A 23,870-nucleotide genomic window follows, 5' to 3' on the forward strand; every position below is an offset into this window, starting at 1 on the left:
TTTAGAAAAATATCAGAAGCTTGCTGTTTTTAGAAGAATATATGATTAAGCTCTCTTTAGGTGAGAAAAGCAATTTGTCAAATTAGTAACTGCACTATACTCACGTGACATTCCTTCAGCCAATTCTTTTTTAAGAAATTTCAACATGTAAGGTCCATATGTGGGACTAAGGTCCATATGTGGGACCAAGCAACACATGGAAAATAATCTAAACCATTCAATTCATTGGGCTGATCCGCATCATCCAAATTGCGAGCATCAAATGCGAATTAATTGTACTCCCCTAATCAATCCTCTGGGCTGATCCAAGCCATCCAATTGATTAACCACGCCCTCTAGGTCTTCTTCATTAGATGACCCAAACCGTCCATTTGATTTGGCCGCAACATAAATGGGTTGCACCCTTGAAATTATCTCCATATGGCGATCCGAACTACCTAATTGATGGGTCACAACATGGATGGTCCTACCCCACAAATCAGCCATTGGATGAGCCAATCCGCCCAATTAGTGGGCCGCAATGCAAATGGGTTGGGCCTACAAACCATTTTCATGGGATAATCCGAGCCACTCATTTAATGAACCTTAATATAAATTCGCTGTGCTCATTGCATAGTTCTCAGGGGTTATCTGGATGGCTTAATTTGATGGTCGCAGCAAAATTGGTTGTTAAAATGACTTCTTTGAGATCTTGACCGTTCCGTTGATGGTCATCTTTAGGCATTAGATCGAAGTAGGCTCAATACTCATTTTTCATTAAAACAATATGCGGGCATCCTGTTGATCCAAATTTAAACCAATGCTCAATGTGGGCCCACCAAACGGTTCCTAATTTCAATAAATGTTCAATGCGGGCCCACCGAATGGTTTCAAATTCTCCCCTGGCTTGGATTCTTCTGCATAACCATTCTCACCACTTAGCGAAAAGAAAAATACGAAACATTGCGGAAATGATCGGAAAGATTGAGAAAGCATAAGGGTCAGACACGGGAATGGGGAAACACTGAAAAAGACTGATAACACGAACACTAACTTCTTTGTTGATTACAGCAGAGCAAAATGGGGTGTCTACACAAGTCAACGCCGTTCACACTTGTGATAAGAAGATGAAAATAGAGAACGAGATCTCTTTCTCAGACATGGACCTCGACAACTTGATACTCCCTCACGACGACGCCCTGGTCATCACTATGCTCGTTGCAAACTGGGAGTTGAAAAAAATCCTGGTCGGCAATGGAAGTTCCGTGGACATCCTCTATTATCACGCCTTCAAACAGATGATGATAGGAGATGATCGGCTGAGGCCTGCAAATTCAGATCTATTCCACTTCTTGGGAGAGGTGGTCAAAGTCGAAGGACAAATCAAGCTCCCCGTTCTTGTCGGCGAGCCTCCTTGTCTGGCATTTGCTATGGTCAACTTCCTGGTAGTGAGGGCCAGTTCGGCCTACAACGCTATCTTAAGAAGACCCGGACAGAACCTCGTCCGCATCGTCGCATCTACGTACCACCAAAAAATGAAATTCATAACCCCTAACGGCGTGGGCGAGGTCAGGGGAGACCAGCCGCAATCAAGAGAGTGCTATGCCCTGGCGCTCAAAGGCAAAAATGCATCAAAAACACTACCGATTGAACTGCTCGATCTGAGAGACGAAGCTCAAACCGTCGTAAATGAACCAACCGAGGACGTCATCTCCATTCTGTTATACCAAGATGACAGTGGGAAAGCAGTTCAAATCGGCTCTTCCTTAGGCGAAGACGCCTAGCAGGAGCTCACCCAGTTCCTAAGAGATAACGCAGACATCTTTGCGTGGATCCCCGCGGACATGCCTCGTATAGACCCTGAGGTCAGTACGCACAAACTCGGCGTCGATCCAACCTGTAAGCCAGTAAAGCAGAAAAGAAGACATTTCGCCCTAGAGAGGCGGTAAGCAATCAAGAAAGAAGTGGAGAGGCTCTTGAGGGCTGACTTCATTCGAGAAATTCAATACCTTGACTAGCTCGCGAACGTTGTTATGGTGAAGAAATCCAACGGAAAGTGGAGAACCTGTGTTGATTTCACCGATTTGAACAAGACCTGCCCGAAGGACAGCTACCCGCTTCCAAAAATCGATCAATTGATAGATGCTACTACGGGTCATGAACTGCTGAGCTTCATGGACGCCTTCTCCGGGTATAATCAGATCAGAATGTATGAATCTGATATACCTAAGACATTTTTTGTAACAGATCAGGGAACGTACTGTTACCGAGTCATGTCTTTCGGTCTAAAAAATGCCGGAGCAACTTACCAGAGACTCGTAAACAAACTCTTCAGGAACCAGATCGGGAGGAATTTGGAAGTCTACGTTGACGACATGTTAGTCAAAAGCAAAAAGGTGTCAGATCATATATCCGACCTGAAGGAGACGTTCCAAGTTTTAAGAGAACACAATATGAAGCTCAACCCGACCAAGTGCACGTTCGGAGTTGCCGCTGGGAAGTTCCAGGGCTTCATCGTAAGCCAAAGGGGAATCGACGCAAACCCTGAGAAAATCAAGGCGCTGGTTGGACTGAGCCCACCGACCACTATAAGGGAAGTTCAGCGGCTTACTGGAATGGTGGCCGTGCTAGGACGTTTTGTTTCAAAATCCGCGGAAAGATGCCTCCCTTTCTTTAATGCCATTAAGGGGATCAAAACAGCCCCCTGGACACCGGAGTGCCAAGTCGCGTTTGAAAGGCTGAAGAAGTACCTAGCTTCCCTACCGTTGTTGAGCAAGCCCAAGCCAGGAGAAGAGTTAGTATTGTACCTATCTGTGAGCCCGCTGAAGCTAGCAGCAATGTTGATTCGAGAAGAGCATAACCAACAGAATCCAATTTACTACGTCAGCAAGGTCCTACATGATGCCGAGACCAGATACTAGCGGGTGAAAAAGTTGGCGTATGCCCTTATCATGGCAGCCAAAAAACTAAGGCCGTATTTTCAAGCGCACACAATAAAGGTCCAAACGGATCAGCCACTCCGACAAATCATTCACAGACCGAACACATCAAGGCCACTTGTAAAGTGGGCCATGGAACTCAGCGAGTTCGATATCCAATACCTGCCCCGGCCGGCGATAAAAGCTCAAGTGTTGGGCGACTTTGTTGCGGAATGCACCATGCCCTTGCAGGATGTCGCGTCAGAAGCAGGAACAGTCCGGCTTCCAGGTGGAGAGGAGCTAACTACACCTGGGGGGCAAGCCCAAGTCGAAAAGGAACCCATGGCTAAAGAAGTTGCAACTCCATCTGAAGGACAGAATTCGAAAATCGAATTGCCCTAGGAATTGTATGTGGACGGGTCCTTAAACAAGCTAGGCAGCAGAGCTGGTGTGATCCTTACCAGGCCTGGAAACCTCATCCTGGAATATGGGGTGAGGTTTGGGTTTCGTGCGTCCAACAACGAAGCAGAATATGAAGCTCTCATCGCCGGAATGAACCTACCAATCCAAACCCGTGCCCAAAGATTGAAAGCATATTGCGACTCCCAACTAGTCGTCAGCCAGTTCCAAGGAACGTATGAGACCCGTGATGAGCGAATGATCAAATACCTAGCAAAAGTCCGCTGCCTGGCCGACAAATTCGAAAGCTTCGAAGTCGTCAGGGTCCCAAGAACGGAAAATACGAAAGCAGACGTGCTATCCAAATTGGCAGCTTCAGGTTACAACGCTCTCGGGAATATATGCATGGAGTTTCTAAAGAAGTCCAGTATTGAGAATGAGTTCGTAGAAGTAATGCAGGTCGACAACGAGCTGTGTTGGATGGACGAGATCATCGATTATTTGCGAAGCGGAAAGCTTCCAGAAGGAAAGAAGGAAGCCTACAAAGTGATACAGAGAGCAGCAAGGTTTTTCCTCGATGGTGAGAACATATACAAAAGGTCATACACCCTCTCCTACTTGAAATGCCTCCGGCCGAGCGATGCATCATACTCCTTACAAGAAACACACGAGGGTGTAGACACCCCATTTTGACTGGACCCTAATAGAGTCGTTAGGGTAGAAACCCTATCAAACTAGTGTTTTAATGTCCCAAATTTGTTCCTAGAATAGGTTAGCGTCTCATTTAGGTCCCCATAAGATTTCGTCCGAATCCGTCGCCTTTTGCCTAGTAAACGAGCCGAGGTAAGTGTCGTGGTGCAAGTTTATAAGGGTGGCGATTTAGTCAGAAACAAGGGTGCGCTGGGACCTGGAAAAACAGTTCAAATTTTCTGTAATGGGTTGTCCAGGGAGATACGGGGGTATACGGAATCTTTGAAAGCTTCCTAGGTGGTTAGGTTTCCTTTGATCTTAACCCTTGAATCAAAATGTGATTTGAAGGATTAAGATCAAAGAAGAAGATATTTTTTGCAAAGATTTTCCCCCCTGTTTTCTATTTGCCCCTATATGTTAGAAAAAGTATAAAAATGCACTGGATGTGGGTTGTCCATGGAAAGTGAGGAGGGTCAAATTTATCGTTTCTCTTTGATAAAACCCAACGAAATAGGGTTTTAGAAAAAAAAAAACCCCATTTGCAGAGAGAGAGAGAGAGAGAGAGGGGGGTAGAGAGAGAGAACCACAAACCCACCACCCTCTTCTCCGGCTCCACCTCCCATCGGAGCTCCGGCCAAACCCTCCTCACCACTTTCTTCTTCTTCCTCTTCTTCTTCTTTTCCTTCTTTCTCTTCCTCTCCCAGCCACCACCCCATTTTCTCCGGTGGGCTTGCCGAAATCCGGCGAAGCCCGGAGCCACTATCATCTTCAACCTCCAGCCAAGCCACCCACCTATATTCTTCTTCTTTTCCTTCTTTCTCTTCTTTTCCCAGCCACCACCCCATTTTCTCCGGTGGGCTTGCCGAAATCCGGCGAAGCCATCGGAGCCACTATCATCTTCAACCTCCAGCCAAGCCACCCACCTATATTCTTCTTCTTCTTGTTCTTCTTCTTTTCCACAAACCCATTTTCAATCGATCTCAAAAACCCCCAAATCTGCTGCTACCTCCACCTCACCCACCTCCATTAAAAATCCCCATCAATATTCCCAACACCATCAGCCACCTCCATCAATATTCTCACCACCATCAGCCACCTCCATCAAACCCCCTCTATCAACCACCTTCTCATCATCTTCTTCAAAACCCTACCCCATTAAATCTCCTTCTCTCACCTTCTTCCTCGGCATCATCTCCGGCCGGAACTCTGGCCAGCACCCATACTTTTCTCCTCCTTACCGCCACCAAAAACCGCCACCAAAAACCACCACCACCTTCTTCTTCTTCTTCTTCTATATTTTTACCACCATCAAAACCATCTCAACCACCATAAACCCCATCACCTCTTCTCTGCAAATCCGGCCATTAAACCCCCTCAAATCCGATTCCATCATCTTCCCCAATCTCATCTCCGGCCGACCCCTCCATTAGCACCACCACCCACCACCACCTTCTTCTACTTTTGATTATCATTTCCACCACCATCTCCATCTCCGCTCCCTTTGCAAAACCCTCATTTAACCTTAAACCCATCTCAGCCACCTCTCATTTCACTACCAAAAACCCCTTTGAAATTCTCCATTTAAATCCATACCAGCCACCACCATCCTCCGGCCGATCATCATCCATCTCCACCAACCGAGCAACCACCCTCACCTCCAAAATCCTCCACCCTCTCTTCCCATCACCGACACCATCAACCGAGCCAGCCATCTCCTCACCTATCAATAGAAGTTTTCACCTTCATTTTGAGGATTTTGGGTCCTCTCTTCAAACCTTAGCAGAGAAGTTTAAAAAAAAGAAGAAAACCATTGTCCAAACCCTTCTTCTCTATCTTCTCCGGTCATTTTACCGGATTCTATCAATTCCAACCTTCTCTGGCGAGAATCATCATCTTCGACAACTCCACCGGTGCCGAGCATCTTCTTCCCCGCCTCATTCAATCGCTCAATCGTCTCCAAAGTTTGTCTCCAGCCCCTCCTCGGTTGTTGTCAGCTCCGAATCTACAGAGAAGGTAAGCTCATGTTGCTGTTCTTCTTTGATCTAACTTTATTCTCTCCCCAATGCGCTCATGAATGTGTTTTGCGATTATCTTGATGGCCCTCCTTTTGAACACTCGTCTATCCTTTGGTTGGTTTGATTTTTGTTACTTTGAGGTTGCTTGATCTTCATTCTTTTTTTTCCTCCTATTTGTTCTACATATGGTGTTCACTTTTGGGAAATGCAGAGTTTTATCTCTAGGTCTTGGTTCTTACGTTTTGAAGATCCAGAGAACATTAATCAGGAGCATCATATTATTGATGAGCTTGGTTTGGAAAATTTGATTTTGGAAATTTACTGAGTTTGGGTCAAGAAGAAAACTCTTTTCTCCAACTTGGTTTTAATGCCTGCATGTCTAAATAACATGGTTATGTGCTCTGTCTTTTCCCCTGCCTACTAGAAGTATCTCTCAAGCTGGAGTCTGAATTTTGATTTCGGTTTGTCTTTATAAAAATGATGAAATGAATTTTCCCAATCTTGTTTTGTCTAATTTAGATTATCAGAAATCTGTTCAAAAGGAGAGGACAAAGTGGATTTAGTATGATTGAGACATGGCAGTGTCCTTACCATTGGTATAAAAGAGGCCTATTGTTCCATTCCTTGAGAGAGATCATACCAGTACAACCATATTTTTATTGCTGCTACATGCCCTGATTATAGTTTAGCTTAATCTGTCTTGTTCTTTGAATTAGTAGCAGCCCTCATTTTGTTGAGCAACCATAGTCATGCCCAAATAGAGCTCTGAATCTACTTACTATTCAGGAAAAAACAATATGTTCAGTTTGTGTTTTGACATGATAATGGTGGCTCTCATGCCAGCATATCCCCTTATTCTTGTTAAGACAATAACAATTTTGGTTACTGTTCATTCTATAGATATGAATTATGAGCTGCTTCAAAAAGGATGGAAGGTACTACTGTAATATGTTCGGGGTGATATCATTTGCACAGTACTTTTATAGGGAATTAATGCTTCACTAATATACTGCAATGATGTTTCAATTGTGCTGTTGCTAAAATGCTATGGTGGGTATCAGGTCCGTGCTTTTGATATTAGCAGTCATGCTGCTGACCATGATCCATTGGAATTCACACCTTTTTCATGAGTCTTGAAGCCCATATTCCCCTTGATTTGTTCCTGATGGGGAAGGGAAAATTCCATGATACAGCCCTACACTTGTAATTCAGTCCATATCATACACTTTAAATCAGCCCCTGTTTAACCTCATAACAGTCCCTGTTATTACCCCATTAGCAGCCATGTTTTTACCCCATAGCAGCCCCTGTTTAACCTCATAACAGTCCCTGTTATTACCCCATTAGCAGCCATGTTTTTACCCCATAACAGCCCCTGTTTAACCTCATAACAGTCCCTGTTATTACCCCATAGCAGCCATGTTCTTACCCCATAAGTCAGCTCCTGTTTTGCACAGATTAAACGCATGATATCAGCCCCCTGATCATTTATTCTATCAAGAAAGAAAAGGCAAGTTGAGTTTGTCCCACTACAGTGGTATAGTATTGTATATGTCTGTAGTTTCCTGTCATTCTGTCTTTTTAGATGCCCAACTCGCGTTCCTAGCTAGAGCCTCGTCCCATTGCACTCCCATCTTCTCTCCTTAGCATCAAGACCTTGAATGTGACAGTAGATAACTGAGCTTTACTCATGTAGCAACCCATTTATCCTTTGGATCCTTTCACCAAGCAAGTCTCACTAGTCTCATTTCATAATGTAGGTATACATGGTAGTGTGCTTTAGTGATGAGGAGTAAGAAAAATACATTGATAGAGGTTTGATAATGTGCATGCAAGTGCCATCTGAATGTATGTGATGAGGATATACATTGTAGATGCGGGTATGTGTGTCTTGGGGTGGAAGAGAGTTGCTAGATGTTTTAAGCACAAGAATATTCATTTCGTAGTTATCTCTCTAATTGTAATCCAGGCACTTTTCACTAACAGGCTAATATCATCCCTCTAACACTTGTAGCTTGTTAAAAGACTTGAGCTTCGGGAGTCCTGAGCATTTTGTTTCTTTTAGATTATTATCTTTTTAGAGTTGGGACGAGAGGACTGATTGTTATCGCTATTGATTTTCATTTTCAACGAATTCAAGTCAAAATCTGTTGGCTATGGGGTTCAGAGCTGCTATCTATCTCGCTGTTGAAAGAGTCGCATCGGTTGTAAAATGGGATTCTCGCCATTTGGGGTCCAATCAACCTCGTTTCTTGTTGAGCAGGTCTGCAACAAAACCTTCACCTTTACCCTTCTTGTCGTCCTTGTACTAGGATTTCTCATGGGGTTTAGGGGTTCCTCCTTCTTTAGGACCTTTGCTCCTTATAGGGTTCGGGGTTCTATCCTGATTCTTTCGGATTTATTCTTTACATTCCTCGAGGTCTCTTTGTATTTCGGGATCCCATTGATTTTGGGAACACATCTTTGTCGGGTTTTAGGCGACGACGGACGGCAACCTCCTGAGCCAAACCCCCCCGTATAGCTTTTCCCCTCATTTATTTTAGTAGACTTTCGTAGTCTTTAGAACCCCTTTAGATATTAGATGGTAGTTCCTCCTTTCATTGCAAGGGCGATGATAGGGATACTTTGAGCCCTCCTTTGTATATAGGAGACTTGCCCAGTCTCATCAGAACTCTTGTTTACGTCATTTGTGTCTCAGAGACAAGCCTCGTCTCATATAGAGAGTTTCCCCTTTAGGAGGCTTACCTAGCCTCATGTTAGAGTGGTCTCCTATTTTAGAGCGAGTCTTTGACTTGGTAGTGTTATTAGAGAGTCTCTGACTCATTTGTACTCCTCCCTAGTGTTATTAGTTAGGAGTTTTTTTTATTAGAGACTAACTCAGTCTTATTAGAGCTTTGCTCGTTTGAGATCTTAGATTCGTTTTCTCTGTTCTTGGGGCACTTCTTTACGTGTTGTGGTTTGTCTCTTTGAGACGCTAGTTGCTTGTTCGGGGTTTCCCCTTTAGCTTTAGGGCTTTGCCCTAGTTTGTGGTTGTACTTGCATGGTCCCTTTAAGATTGAAAACATTTAAAGGTTCAGAGCATTGAAAAAGCTTTAAAATCCAAAAACATTAGAAATTTGAAACTCAAAAACATTTGAAAACTTTAAAAATATCAAAAACATTTGAAAAACATTAAAAAACCTTAAATCAGCTAAAGTGTTGAGTTTTATAGCGTATTAGGAGAGTTCGTTTCGAACTACGTTGGCTTGATCCTCTTCCACGAGGTACGTAGCGCAGCTCGGGATCCATGTCCCAAGTCCAGCCAAACTTTGTAAATAAATATACTTTAACCATTTTTCTTTAAAACTGTGTTTTCAAAAAGCTCTTCCTTTAGAGTTAGGAGTTTATCCTAGATAGAGAGTTTCTTTTAGAGTTAGGGGGTTTGTCCTTGATTTGTTGTGGTTGTTGTGTGCTTGTTTTAGAGTTAGGGGTTTATCCTAGAGTTATAGGAGCGCCTCCGTCCGGTCAGTGGGCGATTCACATCGCTGATGACTAGAATAGGATGCGTTAGTCAACCCTTTGTTTTCCTTAGGAAGCAGCCTAGTTACACATAGGTTGTAGGAACCACATGCATTAGTTTAAGGCTAACCTGCATTTAGCTAGGGCATATAGGGTGTCATAAAAATCTACAATTCACTGAAATCTAAATGATCGTTCAAGAAGCTTTAAGAACTAGTCCGGTCTTTTAGGTCGAGTATAGGATAGAGGTTTAGGTGTCTTAGGCATCCTAGCTTAGAATAGGTGCGAAGAACTACGTTGCTCTGATTCTCGTGGAGGCGGGGATACGTTGATTTTGGGACATCAAATTCACCTATTTAAAGGATTTTTAACAAAAGCAAGGGTTTAGGGTTCGGTCAAAATGGGGTGTCTACAGGTTTGCCCAATTCTGGGCCCATTACTGACTTGACTGTCGAAGGGCCCGTTCGGAGCTACGACTCCGGGTTGGTCTTCTGACCTCGTGTTCTGGGATGAACATAATAATGAATTAGTTCAGCAGTTCGGACCCGCCAGATCAGCTCCTTCGTCACTGCCTCATCTGTTACCGATTTTGGGCTTAAGAATTTTCTCTCGTCGATCATTGAAAAACCCCTTCAGTCTCTTCTTTCAAGAAATTTAATCCACGGAATTGGTACGATCTTTCTTTCCCATTTGCATTCTGTTGATTTTCTCTGTTGATTATCTGTCTTTGGATAGATCTTGCAGTTATTGAGCTGGATTTTGAGATTTTCGCTGTTTTTTGTTCTAAAACTTTTCACATATTCGAGTTAGATTTTCAATTTGAACTGGCATTCCTAATTTTATAGTTTTTCCTTGGCCAAATCGTGAGAAATTTTCTGAAAATCTCGTTTTCTTCGGAGATTTGGTGAAAATCTTTGTTTTCTGCTCTTTCTTTGAAGTACTTCTCTTGTTTTGCTCAGATTTTAGAGATATCCTGTAAATGATCTTCGTTTTTGCCCCTTTTTTGAGCCTTCTATTCAGATTACATCATGCGGTCTTGAGAAAGTTGTTTAGAAATTTGATTTTATTCTGTATCAATAATCATTATAACATGTATGAATAATCACTTGAAAAATGAATGCAATTTTGTCGTAGGACATCTTGAAGGGGCGCACGTGTTCTTGATCTCATGGGTAGTATAAATAAATAACTACAGAAATCAATGGTTTAGCTTTTGCTGGCAGAATCCTAAAAGTGGCTTAACTGATGATGGACCTAGGATACTCTGAGTCTCTGATCAAGTTACTCGCATAAAGTGATCAAACCCACTTTATCGGCCGTAGATAGCCCATCGTGTGATTCGTATCAACGATCACGATCACGTAATCCGGGTGGCCAGGCTACAGTGCGTTTGGATCACGCAAGTTATGTAGGCCCCGCTGTATTTTTGGGCTTCGCTCATTTGGATCACCCAAGTAATGTAGGCCCCATTGTACTTCTGGGCTGCCCGTGCATGCACGACCACCTACCAAATAATTTCTCCGTTTTCGTTATTAGAAAAAAAAATTCTGTGGAAAAACATTTCCTATAAAATGTTCTCTATATCGTAGCAGGTTCGGTCAAATTTTTTTTATGAGAGCCAGCGTAAGTTGATATTTAACAGTTCATCCCAACTGCTGCGAAGACCTGAAAAAAGTGAGTTTGTTTGTTCTTTTTGGGAAGAAAGACAATCGGATAAAAGAAAGACAATCGGATAAAAGAAAGACAATCGGATATATAACGAGTTTGTTTGATTGATTTGTTTCTTTATTCTGACCATCAACTGCCCGAATATTGGCTTTTCTAGTTGTTGGATTCAAGTAACTTTTGCTTTTCTATGGCAAATAGTTTTCTATTTGCTGCTCACTTTTGATGTTCTATTTGGGAAGTTTAAGTAACTCACCAAGTGTATGAGATTATGCCTCTACGAATTTTCTCTTTTTATTTCATATTCTAGCTTTTCTATTTGCTGCCCACTTTTGAAGTTCTATTTGGGAAGTTGAAAGTAGCTCACCACCTGTTTGAGATTATGCCTCTATGAATTCTCTGTTTTTATTATTAGATTCTAGCTACTCGAAAGGTATCAGGCTTTGAGTTTTATGCCTTTGAATGCATTTATACTATTTTCAAATTACTTATTTTTTATTTGCTTAGCATCTATTTGGGATTTAGTACGGTTACGACAGATCTGAGGAAAATATGATTATCAAGCGAGAAAATGATATAGTATGAAGACCCGCTTTAGGAAGTATGGGGAGCAGGTCACCATCCATTTGAGATGTGCTTTTCAAATAAACAAAAAAAAGGATTAGATTTTTCAAAAAGTTTGCAGTCAACAAAAAGGAATTATTTGGGATTGACACATTCGACAAAGGAAGATGAAATCGATTTGGGAGATAAATATATCTTCATCTATCATTATGAGGACTGTAAATCATTTATTTCAGAAGTCTTTTTTGTTGGATTTGAATTTATAGTTTTTTTCATCATCACACAGTATAGATCCCAATTCTTTTCTTGCTGATATTTTGAATGATAAGGTGTTTGAGTGCATAGATTATTTTGTATATTTTGGGATTGAATGTAATCTTTTTCTCCTCGTTGGAGAAACACCGACTCTTTGGAAGTTTGACATACAGTAGCCACCCAAGTTAAGGCCTAGGACCTTAAATGATCTTGTAGAAGGATGGTCAGCGATCCCAAATAGATTCATGATCAGGTTAGGGGGTTGGAAGGTGTTAGGCACCAACCCCGCCCGGTGTGCACCGATCTCTACCATAGATTAAGTATCCATCACTAAAAATTCAGCTCAAAAGTAATGACAAAATTCAAGCAAGGGGGGAGATTTGTCAGTATATTTAACTCGATGCTGTAAAATGGGGAGTTACGTGCTAGAAAAAGAGGGGAATACTACAATGGGTTAGAGGAAATTCACGTTGGAATCTTCAGCTGTATGGGATAGTCTCCCATCCTGAGACTGTAATCTTTAATATCTTCTCCTATCCTGAGACTATATAGGATAATTTCATTGATGTCTGTATGGGGTATGTGCCATCCCCTGCTTCCTTGTCATAACCTTATCATACTGAAGATGGATGCAACTTGGGAAGCCCTCAAAATACGACTGCACATAGGGATATGTGATCATATCGCTGATATTTTTGCGTATGGAAACTCCACAACCAAGCAGATGGCCGTGCGGATGACGCGGCATAATTTCGAAATTCTGACAAATGAGCCATTTTCCAACTATGTATGAAGGGGGATTTCACAAACCAACTAGTACTCCTATATAAACAAATAAACCAACCCACTTCAAGCCCCACAAATACAAGGACTCCTTATGTTGCAATGTGGGCCATAATAATCATTTAAGTGACATGATGTCACCTTATGTCCTGTGGGCCCTTTAGGGATATGTGATCATATCGCTAAGATTTTTGCGTATGGAAACTCCACAACCAAGCAGATGGCTGTGCAGATGATGCGACATAATTATGGAATGGTGGTGTTCCGTCAGTGCCATGTATCTTGCTTGGCCTACGGAAGCCATTTTCCAACTACGTATGAAGGAGGATTTCACAAACCAACTAGTGGGCCATAACAATCACTCAAGTGACAAGATGTCACCTTATGTCACGTGGGCCCTTGTGGTCACTTAAAACTTAAGTGAATTAACAAGATAAATGACTTAAGCTCCCTTACCACTTGAGATTTTTGTAATAACTTGTGGGACCCATTTTAAACACCTATAACTTAAAGAAACCTAATGATATTTGTGGGAAAAGACCGTGCTACCCCTCCTATAACTCAAGGGACTTAAAAAACACCTGAATGCCACATAAAAATTTGAATATGGGCCCAGGTTGGTCTCCATTGGGGTGGAGGGTAACTAATCTTTATTGATCATATAAACTGAAAACCAACTCCATTTAATTAATTATTTTTACTTATGAGATAGGCCATTTTCCTTGTAACTTTGTATTATGGTTATGATTCACTGAGTAAAAACAATTGAAGTCAGGCCATTTTCCTTGTAACTTTTATATTACAGTTATGATACAGTAGAACAATTGAAGTAACCAAACCTTTTTGTACATATGTTTCAGTTGAGTGAAAACAGATGGCCAGAGTTTTTAGTGGCATGTTATTTACGCAACGTTATCATCATCCAGTCTAAAAGATTCCAAATAAAAGCCATATCATCTAGAGCACAAAAAGTACGAATAAATGTCCGTTGGATAAAGGAGGTGTATTCAGTTCTCTAACATAGGGATTTTATCTTCTGATTAGTTTAATCAGACCTAATTTTACGTGAAAGATGTTAATAGTGTTTTGTTTGCACTTCAAGACTACACAAATTGTTTTATTTTACTCCAAGACTCAAACAACTGCTGATTGCACCCATTCAGAAGAAAAAGAACAATTGATTATACTATTTTCCCCATACACAAGAAGTCCCAATGTTTAGCACTTCTCTGTCTTTTAAAAAAGTGCACTTCTATATGTAACTGTTCTTTTATTTCATTCAATCTTTTTTGCTTTCTGACCTTTTATAGATGCATAACACTTCAGCTGACTAAAGTTCATTTCTTTTGGAAGGTGGTGTAGTGAGGAAAATGTTCAGGCATGTCTTCAACTATGTGTCACATAAAGGGGCATTTGCGCCAGGCAACATCTATAAGCCCTTTTCATACGTTTTCACAAGTGGTTTCCATGATGGACAGGTAATTTTTGAGGTTCCGAGATAATATTCTGTGTTGATTAGATGCCGTAACTTCCTCTTAATTACTAGTGGTCATTGCTTTATTTGATCTTACACGCTTAAAGCCTATGTTTAAGCCGAAACTTTGAATTTGGGAGCATGTATACCTTTTTGTACTGTGTTAAGTGACATACTTTTTTATTATTGAATACAGTATTTACTTCTTTTTTTTATTATTAACGAATATCTATTGTTACCAATCTCCTTATTGACTTGTTAGTACAAGGTCTTGTCTTTAGACATTTAGATTGTAGCTTCAAGGATTGGTATCTGAAGAAATCTCTTCACAACTAATACTTATTTTTATCCCCACTCCAAATCCCCCTTCCTCAAAAAAAAAAAGAAAAAAAAGAAAAAGAAAAAGAACTTAAACCCTAAACAAATCTTCTTTTATTATTAGTCTTTTTATCCTATTGTTCTCTCTTTCTCGCTGTATGTTGGCGACTGAAGAGACCTAGATTAGATTGATGAATGCATTATTATTTGATCATCTCATGCTTGCTTTTAGACTTATAGTTGCTTAGTCCTAAGATTTGTGGGTATGTTAAATGAATACTATATTTATCTTGTTGCAAATTATGATTAATAACCTGTAATTTTACATGTATATATGCATATGAGGTTGTCCTTGTATCTAGATTTTTAGTGGTATCCGTGTCGAACACCTTGTATATGTGTAGACACTCGACACATGAATCTGTGTCCTCATATTATAGCTTAGAGAGATAAATACTAAATGAACAATATTAGGATTATTCTTTTTTATCACAAAAGCTAATCTACTTTGCCCTTCCCTTTTAATTTGCCGTGACTGATCCTGGAACTAATAATACTAAGGAATAGAAAGGTGAGGAGAAAAATACCACTGTATTGTGATGCGAGGGCGGAAATTCTTCTATTTAAGGTGTAGTGTGAAGAAACTTTTGATTCGATATACTTTGAAGTATTCCCTTGCTCAAACCTTAGATTCTAATTTTTTCGTAGTTGAATTAGTTACAACAAGAAATAATTTTTGGACTGTTAGACACACGCATCCTTGTGTTATGTAATATTTTTGCAATTTAAAAAGAAATAAATGGCTAGGGGTTGAGCTCTAGCTCAATTGGTAAAGACTATGTTCTTCAACCCTGAGGTCGGAGGTTCAATCCCAGCTTACCAACCAAAAATATGCACGCCTAACTCATCCACGTAATACATGCCTAACTCGCCCATGGAACTAATTATATTGGTTCATATATATTATCTTGTAGTATTTTCAGCCATACTGGCATGACATCTAGATTAAAAGCAATGGCGTGGAAAAGCCTATACATAAATGGTGGTTGAAGACTCGATTTGATTTGGCTTACTCTTATGAAAAAAATGAATAGATCTTGGGATATGTAAAAGGATTAGAAATAATAGAGAGGTGTTATATGTGCATCAAATTTTTACATAAAGGAATAAGTGATGCGGAACAATCTTCAATAAAAACAAAAGGGGGGCTAAATATGTTAGTGAAAGGGGGCTAAATATGTTAGTGGGGCTTATTAGAAGTGTCTTAGGGTTTTCTTATTTTCTTAGGGGATATAATTGTCATTTGTGATTTTTATTATTAATGTAACTGGGAGGGTTAGTAGTTTGTTCTCAGACTAGGAAGTGAGACCCCCCCTCCCTCCTCTCTCATCCTCCTCCTGTCTATAACAGCGAGACACTATACTAGATAACCTTTAGACATGATGAGACGCTTCATTCTATTCATTTATTTCTCCCTAGATTTATGCTAGAAATCCAAGTTTGCAGTTTCCATAGCCATATAGGTCTGTTTCCAAGTTTGCAGTTTCCATTGCCATATAGGTCTGTTTTAAAGTTCCAGAACAGATTTCTACCAATCCATGTTATCATTTTGTTGTTAGGAACTTCTAGAACTGTAATCTTGCAAAATTTGCAAGTTTTAGACATCCCCTAGTTGTCCTAGATAAAAAGTAAAATGAATTTATAGGCTTAAATCCCTAATAGAGTAAATTCTGAACAAAATAAGTAGGTAGGCAGTATTAGTGCACGATAATTGAAAGATCTGTAATCTGAAACATATTGGGGCATATTACATTCATAAAATTATGAAACAATGAACTATAAGATATAAACATTATTGGATATGGATTGAAGATCTAAAGATTCTAGCTAGTGCTAGGTAGTAATTTGTTCCATATGTTTAGAACTCCCATGTGTCATCTTGAACTCCCCCGAGTCTACTCCCCTTTACCTTGGCCGTGTTCCACGTTTTGCCCTAAAGAGTCAATAAACACTCCTTTGACTTCCGAATTATGATTGCATCAACCGAAACAGCCATGTCAACCGAGTACTTGGCCGCATCAGGCCGAGATGACATGGATTTTCTTCGGCCGCGTTCCACGCTGCATTCACGTTTTTAAACACTGGTATTTTCAGCATTAAGATGATTATTGTTGCCCATAGTGAAATATCTACGTCGCAGAGTACGTGTACGAGTGTCGGAATCCGACACGTGTATCGAATGCCGGTTTAGCAAACCTCAAAAAGAAAGATTAGCGAGTTTGCCAAAATATTTAATTAATCCTCAAATTTTAAATTCTTTGTTATAACAAAAAATATATTGGGAATTTTAATAGGTTAAATAAATATCATGTTTTATATGCATGTTAAAAAAAAAAAAATCCTTCCCGTTTTTAGGTTTGTTTCAGCCTATGATCTATGGGAAGGGTGGAGTGAGGTGTGTAGCAGTGTGGAAATAAAGCAAAAGGTGGTTCAAGATTGGATCCCCCTGCACCCGGTCTTCTAAAACTCAATTTCGATGGATCAAGCTTGGGGAATCCTGGGCCGTTCGGGATTGGGAGCATATTGGGAAACGAACGAAGGGAGGTAATATGGGCTTTTGAAAAGGGCAAGGATTGAAGCTGATAGCGAGAGATAATCTGAAAAATGTGGTTGTGGAAGGGGATTCCTTGAACGCTATTCGGTGGCTAAATAGGTTGCAAAAGCCGCCTAGCAGATTTGATAGATTATTTGATGAGATGTTCGATTGGTCGAGTTTGTTATCCCCAGCTTTTCGGCACGTCCGACGATCGACCAACTCAGTAGTGGATAAGCTTGCGAGAGATGGCGTGTCAAAGGAGGATTTAGCTTTGTTCAAGTGCCTCCCTCCTTTAGCATTTTCCTGTAGTATATTTATATTCCTGTTCTTTGTAGTTTTCTCTTTCTTCTTTTTCCTTCTATCTTGTTCTGACCATCTCGGTCTTCCTTTTTCTAATAAATTTTGGCTACCATTTTGAAAAAAAAAAACATCCAAGAACCAATCCCTTAAAAGAGCAGTCCAGCTCTGAGATTAAGCTAGGAACCTAAAGTGTGTTGGATGCATCTCTTGGTTTTTTCCCCAACATAGCATATATGGGATTAAGGATTATCAGCCGGTCGTTTCAGCAGTTGTTTATTGACTCTCGGACAGTGGATCTTAGAAACGGAGCTATTGCGAATGGGTTCCAAAACTTATTAGTCTTAAAGGCTGAATTTTAATTCAAGAGGATTTCGGAGTTTTGAAGAAATTAAATGAGAAAGGGATGACTCCCAAGGCATTGTTGTTTTCGGTTTGACTTATGTGAGTTGCTGACAAGCATCCAACAGATCTGGAAAGTATCCATCCAAAACCAAATTTGAAGGATATTTCTAATGATATTGGAGTCTGGATGGAATAATAATCTAGAGGGTAATGTATTCATGAATTACCATTTGCTTAGCTAAGAATCCAAGTGCACCCTCCAAGCATTGCAGAAATTCACCATGAAGTGACAGGAAGTGTAACTTGCTCATTGTTATTGCAATTTGGTTAAACCACTCGTATACCACTTGAAGTTTGGTGTTCTCAATTTATATCCCATAGACCTAAGCACTTCCTTATGGTATCAAGGTGTCCCTAATTCTATTGAAGAGTGTTACACAACCTTGTATAAGACAGCTACCAGCAAGCTCCTGATTAGAATCTTGCTTATGGAGAATCTATGCCAGCTGATACTAAACTCAGGGATCCAACTCATCCATTTTGACTTGCATCACCAAGCCAATGGGAAAATCTCCTGGGACAATAAGAAATGAGCACAATATACTTCGATAAATATTTTATTTACCCATAATGTCCTCCGTGTCGCAAACTGCAAGGATAACTCTTTACAGCATGGTAAGTAACTATCAATCATACTACACTAGAAGATTACAGAATTAAAGAAAACTGATGATAACTTATAGGTCAAAACATAGAATTTGTGTAACCTGTCATGAGCTTTTTTTTCACAAAAAAAAAAATGGCATGGGCTCATTTGTTGGTTCAAGACTCGAACACATATATGGACCACCAGATCTGACAATAGTATCATATGTTCATGGCTAAAACCCTATCTCAGTGATACAGTGGGTATTCTCAATAGGTGCATCAGAGAAGTTATTGAAAAGAGATTTGGTGGTAGTCAGTATAATCCATGAAAGCACCACATAGGGATATCTGTCATGGTGGGTTCAATTGATACTTTAATCTGATATTTAACACATGGATTACTGACCATTGGCACTTTGTCTTAAGGTGGGGGAAGCGGTAGACCACTTTTTTATTCTTTGTAAGTTGGCTAGAGAGGTGTGGAGTAGCATCCTCTCTAGATTTGGTATTCACTGGCTATTCCCTGCTAAGCTCATTAACGTGTTGGAAAGTTGGCCTATGGTCCCTTGGAGAAAAAGAAAGGGAAGATTCTTTGGCATGTTGCTTTGCTAGCTACAATTTGGGTTCTATGGTAAGAGCGCAATGGAAGGGTGTTCAAAGGATATTCCAAGAGAGCTCCATTCATATTCAACAAGGTGATAGCCATCACTATATCTTGGGTGAGGACCCTTCCTGCTTTAAAGTTTGTGTCGGCTCATGACATTCGGTATGGTTGGAAGGAGGTATGCATTGATTCTGAATGGGAACCCAAGGTTGTTCAAGATTGGATCCCCCCTGCGCATGGGTTCCTTAAGCTAAATTTTGATGGATCTAGCTTAGGTAACCCGGGCCCATCTGGCATTGGGGGCGTCCTAAGAGATGAGCTAGGGGTGGTTACATGGGCCTATTCAGGCTCCATTGGTATAGCCGATGCTAATGAAGTGAAAGTGCGTGCGGTTCTTCAAGGAGTGAAGTTACTTCAAAATGTCGATCTTGATAAGCTGATCATTGAAGGGGATTCCCTCAACATGATTAGATGGCTCAAGGGTTTGCACTCGGCCCCTTGGAGATTTGCTTTATTCTTCGATGAGATTCATGATAGGTTGGGTGACGCTTGCGTGTCTTTCGTCCATGTCTGGCGTTTGGCTAATGAGGTGGCTGATAGGGTGGCTAGAAAGGGTGTTCCAAGGGCAGAAGTGGAGTTCTTTGATTTCCTTCCCCCAGACTGCTTCCTCTTTTTGTTCTATGTACCTGTACTTTCTCATTGTATATCTTCCTTTTCTTCTGTATAGACCATGATTGCCAGAGCGGGAATCGAAAGCGGGAATCGAAACGGGAATCGAAGGCTCCGAGGGAAGAATCGTACTCAAGGTTGCCAGAGTGGGAATCTAAAGCGGGAATCGAAACGGGAATCGAAGGCTCCCAGGGAAGAATCTTGCTTCCTTGGTATAGACCTCTGGCCTTTTCCTTGGAATGAATTTTTTCCATTAAAAAAAACACATGGTTAGAAGGATTATGGGTTTTTTGCGCTACTTTTGTCACATATGGAGGTACCAAGGGTGAGATAGTTGAATCCATCCAACCCGGATGGGTGTGGCTCTTTGGCTTAAAGTCATGGGTATGCTCCTCAGTGACGCGAGTTCGAATCCCCCCCTAGTAACCTGATGCGCGTGGTTTACGAGTGATTGCACGCATCCATAGAGATTAGTCTTGCCCAAGGAAGCAGGATTATTCCCTGGGAGTGAGGAATCTCGATTCCCGGGTTCTCGAATCCGAAACGGGAATCTTCTCGAATCCCCAAAAAATGGGAATCCCGGTTCGGATTCGCTGGAAACCCGATTCCCACTTTTGGGAATCGCGGTTTATGATTCTCCGGAAACCCGATTCCTACTTTTGGGAACCGCGATTTAGGGGCCGTTTGGATACGCGGATTTTAGAATCTAGGTTTTTAGTTTGAAAACAGTGTAAGAGAGGCTTTCATGATCAGGCTGCTGTGTGCTTTCCTGGCAGCGTTTCTTGGATTTTAAGCAAGAAAATCAGGTTTTAAAAATCTCTCCTGCATCCTAAGATTTCTAAAACCATGAAATATGAGAGGATCTGCTACTCTCTTGCTGAGTAAAAAATGACGGCTGGTCCGCTTCTTCTCTTGTCTTTAACCCTCTTTTACACTGTTTTTAAAATAAAAACCTGGATTCTAACATCCGCGTATCCAAACGGCCACTTAATGTGATGTGAAACGCAATTTCCCGGCAATTCCCTGGAGTTTCCTTGGCGATGCCCAACCCCCAGCGATTCCCCGACAATTCTCCGGCGACTCTCCGATGACTCTACGGTGACTTCATGATTCCCGCTCTGCAACCTTGGTCCTGCGCTAAAATGGGGTGGGTTCAAAAAAAAAAAAGATAGTCGAATCCATGATTGCTTGTCATGTAGTATATAATTCATTTGCATTATTGACATCAATTCATTATTGAATTCGACTCGAGCTTTAGTTTTCGGAACAGAAAACTATTCGAACAGCTTTAGCATATCGTGCTGAGTATCACAGTGCACCTAATGGAGCCACACCACAGAGCTCTTTGTCTAGGTCATATTAAGCAGAACTTAGGATGTCTAAAATCTTATTGCAAAAATCATAGAAGATCTGTTATTCCCCGTGTCCCTTCCATCTATGGTGGAATGAATCTAGATACATAGCTATGTAAGAGCCCCAAAAAGATTGCCCTACAATGGGTTTTCCATGATTTTATAGCTGTAAAATTACTCATTTTTGTCAGGTGGTTTTTGGTAATTTTGTTACACCAGTAATTTTTGTCAGGTGGTAATTTGGTAATTGTGCTGCACCAAGCAAAATGGGAAAATCTCCGGGATAAATCAGAAGTGTGCAAAATATACTTAGTTAAATATTGCATTTACTTGTCATTCAAAAAAAAAATTGCATTTACCCATATTGTCCTTTGCGTAGCAAGCTACCAGGATAACCCTTTACAGCATAGGAAGGAGTAAGAGGTAAAGCAGACAAACTCTCAGTCATACTACACTAAAATATAGCAGAATTAAAGAAAACAGATGATAACTTATAGGTCAAAACATTGTATTTGTGTGACCAAATTTTTCACAAGAAGTAGTAATAATAATAAATTGATATGGGCTCATTTGTTGGTTCCAGACCGGAATGCGGAATGTCTGACATGGAGACCCCAAAAAGCTTGATGTGCAGAGGTACATATACGTTATGATATTTACAATTAGTTAAGAATATAAAATTATAAAGGAGAGGTCCATTTGAATAGAGGATAATGTTGGTCCTTCATGGGTGTGATGAGGCCTCCCCGAAAACCATTTCAAAAATAAGTAAAAAAGGTGCCTACCTACCATTGTACTGTCACCGATACACTCAATTGCACTTGCCTTTTTAGAATTCAAACATGGAAACAGAACCGCAGGACAATAAATATTTGGTACATAACGAAAACAATATCCGTCGAGAATATGAAATACTGCACCTTGGAATGGTGAAACACACTCAAGATTGCGTATAATTCAGGATTCTTTCAATCTGGGTCGGTGCCATTATCAGTCTGGTCACATACAAAGGTCAGGAGATCATGAAATATAGTTTGTTTTCATCTTTGTGACCTTCTCTGTAACCGCTGTTATGTTCTTTGTTTTCATTTCAAGCAGTTTTCTTCTTACTGCTGAATATTTCATATTGAAAAGGGGAATGATATTTCCATCCCCTCTTGTGTATCTTTTCCCAAATATGAAGTCATTTTAGGGAAAATATCCGACATTTTAAAAAGGGAAATGTTATTAGCACTACTGTATTTTGATGATCGCACTCCTCACTTTATTAAAAGTACGGTATGGCCCGCACCATAGGACGATCCAAACCGTCCATGGGCCACACCCTACATGATTGTGCCCCAAAAATTATTACCATAGGTTGATCCTAACCTCCGATCTATAGAGGGTTAGGATCATCCCTCTAACATTCAATCCCTTTACAGATCGGAGGGTTAGGATCAACCAATGGAAATGATTTTTGGGGAACAACCTATTTAGGCTGTGGCCCATCTAATGGACGGTTTGGATCATCCCATGGTGCGGGCCATACCGTACATTTAATAAAGTGAGGAGTGCGATCATCAAAATACAGTGGTGCTGATAACATTTCCTTTTAAAACTATCGCGATATTTTGATAAAATGATACAATCCCAAAATTTTCCTGGGAATTTGAAAATTTATTGAGATGTGTTAATATATTTATTTTTATCGAAAAAAATATCACGAAAATATCGCAATAAATTCATGATATTATTTGTTGACCTAATTCTATTCTTAAATCTTATATTTTATTTTGGGAGATGATTTTTCGCATCCCCCCTCGCCCGCAGGATAATGCGCCCCCCTGTTAACATGAATTGTGCGCAGACTTAACGCTTTTTGACGTCAAAGAGAGCGGGGAGGGGCGTTTGGGATGTGAACAAATCATCACCCTTTATTTTTCAACTTTTTCCCGATACTAACCAAAAAATTAAGAAAAAAAATGTAAAATATCCTGAGATACACCTTTACCAAGAAATTTTCGAGACAAATATGTGTGACTGTTCATGAGTACCCAAACCCAATACCAAAAAAAATAAAAAAAATAAAAAATTGTTTTAATTTATGTTGTTTGTTCCAGGTTCTTTCTGCTCCAAGGAGCTTCTTTGGTGTGGAGGATTTTGTGGATGATGACAATAGCCGCCCATATACATACAAGAAGGAGAAGAAATCAAAGAACCCACACAAGCACATTTCATTCAAGCAACGCACAGTAGCTTACATGGAACCCTTTACACTGGATGTGTTCATCTCCAAGCGTTTTGTTTCGGCTTCATTTACACACAGGGTGACCAGCAAGCAAGTGGCGGTTGCGGGCACGAACTCTAAAGACATCAAGGCTGCTCTCAAGTCCAGATCGGATATCCCCGCATGCTTGGCCGTTGGTAGGTTCTTAGCCGAGAGGGCGAGAGAAGCCGATGTGTATACGGCTTCTTATACGCCGAGGGAACGTGACAAATTCGAAGGGAAGATAAGAGCAGTTGTCCAATCCCTCATAGATAATGGAATTGATATTAAAGTTTATCTAAATTGAGCCACTGTATTTTAGTAAGAGATGATAAGATCCTTTAATGTTTTTTTTTTTCGAAATGAGAATGATACAGATACTTCTTTGAACAATCAACAAGCAGGTTCTTTTAACAAAAAACAGATGAAGAGAATGTGAAAGAATAGAAGTGTTTGGTCCTATTGATACTGTTCTCCTTTTGTTTGGATGCAAGTAATATAGAAGTAGCTGGAGCGGGAAGCATTCTCATTTCTTTATTTTCCTCTCGATTTG

The 23,870-nt window shown here is 40.6% G+C and overlaps 3 protein-coding genes across 3 annotated transcripts; all 3 read left to right on the forward strand.

Moving 5' to 3' along the window:
* Positions 1 to 1,139: 1,139 nt before the first annotated feature.
* Positions 1,140 to 1,763, forward strand: LOC143888533 (uncharacterized). The gene has a single exon (XM_077392986.1). The coding sequence runs from the start codon at positions 1,140 to 1,142 to the stop codon at positions 1,761 to 1,763; it is 624 nt and encodes a 207-aa protein (XP_077249101.1).
* Positions 1,764 to 3,050: 1,287 nt separating this feature from the next.
* Positions 3,051 to 7,131, forward strand: LOC143888534 (uncharacterized). The gene is made up of 4 exons (XM_077392988.1): positions 3,051 to 3,214; positions 3,362 to 3,876; positions 6,845 to 6,936; positions 7,063 to 7,131. Exons 1-4 carry the CDS (start codon positions 3,051 to 3,053, stop codon positions 7,129 to 7,131), a joined length of 840 nt encoding a protein of 279 aa, XP_077249103.1.
* On the forward strand, positions 4,507 to 23,779 carry LOC143887616 (uncharacterized). Its single transcript, XM_077391719.1, has 3 exons — positions 4,507 to 5,999; positions 14,120 to 14,244; positions 23,172 to 23,779. Exons 2-3 carry the CDS (start codon positions 14,137 to 14,139, stop codon positions 23,622 to 23,624), a joined length of 561 nt encoding a protein of 186 aa, XP_077247834.1. The 5' UTR covers positions 4,507 to 5,999; positions 14,120 to 14,136; the 3' UTR covers positions 23,625 to 23,779.
* Positions 23,780 to 23,870: the final 91 nt, after the last annotated feature.

The sequence above is a fragment of the Tasmannia lanceolata genome, unplaced genomic scaffold (assembly GCF_043159265.1).
Source record: "Tasmannia lanceolata isolate RefF3 unplaced genomic scaffold, GAP_Taslan_0.1 ptg000012l, whole genome shotgun sequence".
Classification (NCBI taxonomy): domain Eukaryota; kingdom Viridiplantae; phylum Streptophyta; class Magnoliopsida; order Canellales; family Winteraceae; genus Tasmannia; species Tasmannia lanceolata.